The sequence below is a fragment of the Lactuca sativa genome, chromosome 4 (genome assembly GCF_002870075.4).
Source record: "Lactuca sativa cultivar Salinas chromosome 4, Lsat_Salinas_v11, whole genome shotgun sequence".
NCBI lineage: Eukaryota > Viridiplantae > Streptophyta > Magnoliopsida > Asterales > Asteraceae > Lactuca > Lactuca sativa.
In genome coordinates, this window is record NC_056626.2 from 392507281 (window position 1) to 392513504 (window position 6224).

The window sequence follows — 6224 nt, forward strand, 5'->3', positions numbered from 1 at the left end:
ACTTATCTAGTTTCCTAAAAAAAAATAAAACCAAACATACATATATAGTAACGATATTAGCAGTAGAAAACCTGGCATAGCCCCCTTTGGCCCCTAAGAGGATCCGCCACTATATGTTGCATTCTATTTACGTTTGTAATACTACCTCCATCCCAAATTAATTGTCCACATTTGACTTTTCCAATCTTTATTCTTCAACTTTGACCTTAAATAATTTTCTTTTTGATCGATAATACTTAATACAAAATATATGAATAGATTGTATTCTAAATGTTTTTTCATTGTTATAAGTTTCATCAAGTAATATATAACACAAATAAAAATATTTGAGGTCAAAGTTGAATAAAAAAGACTTCAAAAGCCAAAAGTTGACAATTAATTTGGGACGGAAGGAGTATTAAAAAGGTAACAATTAATCCACAATCCAATCACGAAAAAGTTTGGTTAAATATAGGGTTTTAAGAATCTGGTTCAGATCAGTATCTGATCTGATTGGATTTAACCGGATCACATTCTAGTTGTTGGAAACAAGATTAGGACCAAATAATTGAAACTAGATTAAACCGCCTCACTTTTTTGGAGAGAAACCGGTTACAAACGAAACTGGTTTTGGGGTCGGAGGAAACCGGTTTATGTGTTCACCCTAAAAATCCGACTCTGGTTTGAAACCGGTCCGGATCAGTTAAAGCATTAAAAAGGAACAAACAAAAAAGGATGATAACATTCATTATAAGTATTCTTGAATCTTGATAATATACAAGCAAGAAAATGTCTGGATACCTCGTGGTTGTCAGGAGCAAGAAACACAAATACATTGATGCTAAAAACCAAACATCTATGAGATCACTCCAACTGAGCATACCAAACACCCTGGATTTTCACATCCTTAGGAACCTTGGCTCCAAGATCAGTATCCGAAGGCTGAATACTCTCAAACACTCCGATCACCTCTCCAGTATCCGGCTTGCTTGAAGTGACACTCAAAGTAATCTTTCCCGTTGATGCTGCAACATTCTTTACGTTCTCTTTAGAAAGCTCCTCTTCATCTCCCCTCCCTCCTGCCGGCAAAGCAACCGCATTATCATATCCGGTGGAACCACCTCTACCCTTTGGGTCAAGAAATGACGATCCTCTGTAAGATGGCACTAGAAATTCTCCACTAAAGCTCTCTGGTTTCCCAGATGCTACGAGCTGTTTGATTGTGAATAGGAATGGCACACGTTCACCTCCGGGAAGCTGAACAGTCACAGCAGCGTAGTCGATTCCGTCTTTCTCCTCGAACTTAATGGATCCATCAGGAGACACTTCGAGGGGACCCTCGATCTCGTCAAGGGTGTAGGTCAAACGGGTCATGAGTTTGGTTTTTTGGAACTCGGGTGTAGAGTTCTTGCTTACACCTTCGGCTTTGACTGTGAATGATGTGGGTTCAAGGCAGAATTTCTTGGCGTTGTATTTGCCGGACTTGAAAGCAAACCCAGTAACTCCGCCGTCGATGGTTGGGCATTGGTTAGCTGTTCCGGTTCCTTTTACTTCCATGTATGTCTTGCTTTGGATCTCATCGAAAGTTAACCTTTTTGGACTTCCCTCAGCACTTGCTCCCTGATACAATATCAATATACATGTATACACACTTACGCAAATAAACAAAACAGTTATAATATATACTTGGATCAATATGTCACTAACAGTCAAAGAACCGGAGGAGACATACCGAAACAACAAGGGCAGAAGTGGCAAGAGCGAATCCGGCGATCTTGGCAGCATCGGTGCATTTCTGAGCGAAGTCCTTGAGATCAGCCTGAAGAGAGCAAGACACCCTGGCTCCGGAGGACTCGACACCGAAGGCCTTGCAGATGCTCGGAGAAGACTTTAGCTGCAGACGGCCGGAGACACCCACCTTGGTTGGTTGCATGAAAGTTGCCGCTGCTTGCAGTGAAGCTGCCATTGCTGCTTCTTTCCAAACCGAATCGTCGTGATTAGTTGCAGAAAGTGGGATTGAAGTAGGAAACAGATTTGTATGGTGGAGAGGTTTGATGGAGATTTTCTTGGAGTGACGAGATAAGCTGATAGGATAAGGTGTTACTTGATTGGCTGATCTAAAGGTTGTGTGGTGTTGATGTGTTGACAAGTGGCGAATTGAGTTTTAGGATCAAAAAACTTTAACACTCTATTTCCACATGGAGTATCGATGACAAGTCATCACAGCATTGGTGTTATCCAATCACATCCTCTCTATTACCATAATAAGATTTTTGTTATTAACTTGAGATTCTTAAAAGGGTCGGGCGGGTGTAGGCAACGCGGGAATGGCGTTATCTGATGTGTCAGTGCCGTAACGGCGCCATAGCAGGGGAACACTCCCCCCCCCCCCCCCCCCCCCTCCCGTTATTAGATTTATGTTATGGCGTGTGATGGTGGTAACATCTCATAACGCGTGAAAAATCGGACAGTTTGCAAATTCAACCGTTTAAAAATTGTAATTTTAATTAAAAAAAAATTACCAATTACATTTTCATTTTATATATATACCTCATTCTTTTTACCACACATATTTCTCTATATCTATCTGTATTTCTATATCATTCAAAACACAAACACAAAAATCAAGCAACTATGAATGAATTTGATCCGGCCCATCCGTACAATGATGATAACGACGAAGACGATTTGTTCGTGAGTAAAATGTACCAGTATTACACAGATAGCCTACTACAGCCAGATCCAGCTCCACTACTCACACGACGTGCGACGTTAAATAGAGATCATGAGGAAGGGCATCAGCGGCTAGTTAACGATTACTTTGCGGAAAATTGTGTCTACCAGCCAAACGATTTCAAAAGAAGATTTCGTTTGCGAAAAAAATGTCTTCGAAAGGATAGCCAACACTATGGAAGCAGGGTATCGTTTGATTCAACTTTTATAATTTACAAAATGTCACTTTTAGATAAAATAAATACAAATTTACATGTTTAATATTTAATTAGGTATCGTTTGTTTCAACTTTTATAATTTATAAAATGTTACTTTTAGATAAAAATAATATAATTTTTACGTGTTTAATATTTATTTAGATATGAATTTTTCCAAATGAGATATGATGCTAGAGGCAAACGAGGCTTCACAGGGTTGCAAAAATGTGTTGTTGCAATTAAACTTATGGCAATGGGGGAGTCACCCGATTCTGATGACGATTATATGAGAATGTCTGAGATGACCGTACGAGAAAGTTTGTATTTATTGGCAAGAGGTGTTGTCGAAACATTCGGTGACCAATACTTGCGCAAACCTTCGTTGCATGATATGCAACAATTATATGCGGTGCATGAAGAAAGACATGGTTTTCCGGGTATGCTTGGGAGCATTGACTGCACACACTGGAAATGGAGAAATTGTCCCGTGGCGTGGAAAGGCCAGTATTCGAGCGGTCATCATGGAGCACCTTCGTTGGTATTAGAGGTTGTTGCTTCACAAGATTTATGGATTTGACATGCTTTTTTCGGGGTTGTGGGTTCTAACAACGACGTCAACGTTCTCGATTAATCACCGATATTTGACGATCTTTTGTCAGGAAAAGCCCCGGATGCTCCTTTCACAGTGAATGGAAATGAATATAAGTTCGGGTATTACCTTACAGACGGAATATATCCACAATATTCTATGTTTGTGAAGGCGTTTCGACACCCAATAGATCCAAGGGACAAATATTTCAAGAGGCAAGAAGGAGCACGTAAGGATGTTGAACGTGCTTTTTGGGTTATGAAATCAAAATGGCGCATTGTTGAACTTGCGGCGAGACCTTATGAGTTAGATACTCTACGATATATCATGTATGCATGTATCATAATGCATAACATGGTTGTTGAAGATAAAGGACACAATATTGCAACGTATTCTCCTACGGAACCAAAACATGTGCAATTTCAACCAGGGACATTAGAATATTTACATAGAGTGGTTAATATTCAAGATCAGCGAAAACACAAACAACTCCGTGAAGACTTGGCGGATTACATTTATGTTGGTCACGAAGATGAAGATGAATAGTTTTAGGGTAAAAAATGTAGGTTTTATCATCTTTTTTTTTTGTTTTTTTTGTTTTTTTTAGGTTTTTAAATGTTTTTGTGTTTTGTTGTAATTTTAAATGTTGTTTTTAATTAAGATTTATTAAAATTTTATTTTTTACTTTCCAAATATAAATAAAAAAACAAATTCGAAATATAGAAAAAAACATAATAAAATAGAAAATAATTTGTGTTATCACATGTTATTAGATGTTGTCCATTTCCACCTTGGGTGTTATAACACCATGTATGAATAGGATGCTGACATGACACCTTTTGGGTGTGGTAACATGTGATAACATGTTGCCCACCCCTAGTAGTCTAATATATATTTTAAAACTAACATAAAAGAAATTATAAAATAGAATCAATAAGTAGTAATTAACTTGTTAAAAAATCAATCTGTAAAAATGAAAAAAAAATCGTAAGATACATGGATAAAATGAATACATAAAAGTCTTTGTAAGAGAATATTTTTCAAAAAAAATATATGTAAAAAAGGATTCAAATGTTAAAGAAGTTGTAAAATATTTCTTTTATGAAAGATAGAAAATAAATCAAACACATTATTTATAAAATATGTAAAATGAAAGTTGTAAAAGTATTGATGTATAAAAGTCAATGATAGTCAACTATCATTGTTGTAAATAGTTAGTTACTCTTTTGTTAAGAAATATTACATGTGGCTTAAGTTTGTTAATTTGTTAGATTAGAGTTAGATAGTGTATTATCCTTGTATATAATGATTTTGTTAAGAAATATCACATGTGGCTTAAGTTTGTTAATTTGTTAGATTAGAGTTAGTTAATGTATTATCCTTGTATATAATGAAGTCTGTAATTATTTTAAAAGAATTAATGAAAAAAAATTCAAATCATTTCTTTTCCTTTATCTTCTACATGGTATCAAAGCGGAAGCTCCTGATTTCATCAATTTCGTTTCTGATTTCTTGATTCATTGTTCTATCTTCATTTTATTCACTTCGTTTTAAATTTTGATTACAAATTATGGATCAAAATTCTACTTTATCAAATGGATCTAGCAGATCTAATATTGAAATTTCTAGTCTGTATTATCTAGGTTCTTCCAATAACCCCAACACTATTCTTGTCTCAAAAGTTTTTGATGGAATTGGATTTGCTGCTTGGAAGAGATCGATGACATTAGCATTATCAGTCAAGAACAAAATTGGATTTGTTGATGGTTCTGTGATTTAACCTGAATTAGGAACTTCTTCCAAATTGGAATCGAGTTAACTTAATGGCGAGATCTTGGCTTCTTAATTTTTTGAGCAAAGAAATTGCTGAGAGTGTTCTCTTTCTTCAAACTGAAAAGGAGATCTAGAATGAATTAAAGGATTATATTCTCAATCCAATGGTGCTCTTGTGTATCAAATTCAGAAACAACTATACTCTTTCAGTCAAGGTTCAGAAGATTTTTCAACCTATTTCACAAAGATTAAGAAGATTTAGGACGAATTAAGAATGAGTCAAGAGGTTCCTGCTTACATATGTGGATCAGCTTTAGCTCTTAACAAATTCATTGAAGAACAATGTTTAGTCCAGTTGCTCATGGGATTAAACGACTCCTATAAAGCCAAAAGAGGTTAGATATTGATGATGACTCCATTGTCTTCAATTTCTACTATTCATTCTTTGATTATTCATGAAGAAAGGCAAAGAGATATCTCTTCTAGTCCTAATTTTATCACTAAAGCTATGCAATGTATGTCAAAAAGATAAAATTGAGTTGTTCACACTCCAATAAATCGGGACACATCAAGTCAAAAGTTATTATCTTAATGGTTTCCCAAGTGATTTCAAATTCACTAAAATAAAGAAACTAGAGTATGTGGCTAATCATGTTGTTGATTGTTCACAATCAATTTCACCAGAGCAATATAAATAGTTAATGTAGCTTCTGAGTAACAAGAATGGATCTACTCAAATCAATTCGATTATTACTGATGGTGCGATGGATACAATAGGTAAATACATTGATTGTAACATCCCAAAATTCAAGGACAAAAATTTCATTTTTAATTAGGTTATTATAAAAACAACAGTATAAAACATCTATAAAAACATCACATGTCAAACCAAAGTGTCAATAATCAAAGCATGTTATCATAACAAAATATCAGAGTGTAATCCCAAGGATCTC

General features: G+C 35.5%; 2 protein-coding genes across 2 annotated transcripts; one reads left to right on the forward strand and one right to left on the reverse strand.

Annotated features, from left to right (window-relative positions):
• Window positions 1–703: 703 nt before the first annotated feature.
• LOC111892466 (oxygen-evolving enhancer protein 1, chloroplastic) lies at window positions 704–2226 on the reverse strand. The gene is made up of 2 exons (XM_023888505.2): window positions 1712–2226; window positions 704–1599 (listed from the first exon to the last, which is right to left on the reverse strand). Exons 1-2 carry the CDS (start codon window positions 1943–1945, stop codon window positions 844–846), a joined length of 990 nt encoding a protein of 329 aa, XP_023744273.1. The 5' UTR covers window positions 1946–2226; the 3' UTR covers window positions 704–843.
• Window positions 2227–2613: 387 nt separating this feature from the next.
• Window positions 2614–4044, forward strand: LOC111892461 (uncharacterized). The gene is made up of 4 exons (XM_052771276.1): window positions 2614–2898; window positions 2985–2989; window positions 3072–3346; window positions 3569–4044. Exons 1-4 carry the CDS (start codon window positions 2614–2616, stop codon window positions 4042–4044), a joined length of 1041 nt encoding a protein of 346 aa, XP_052627236.1.
• Window positions 4045–6224: the final 2180 nt, after the last annotated feature.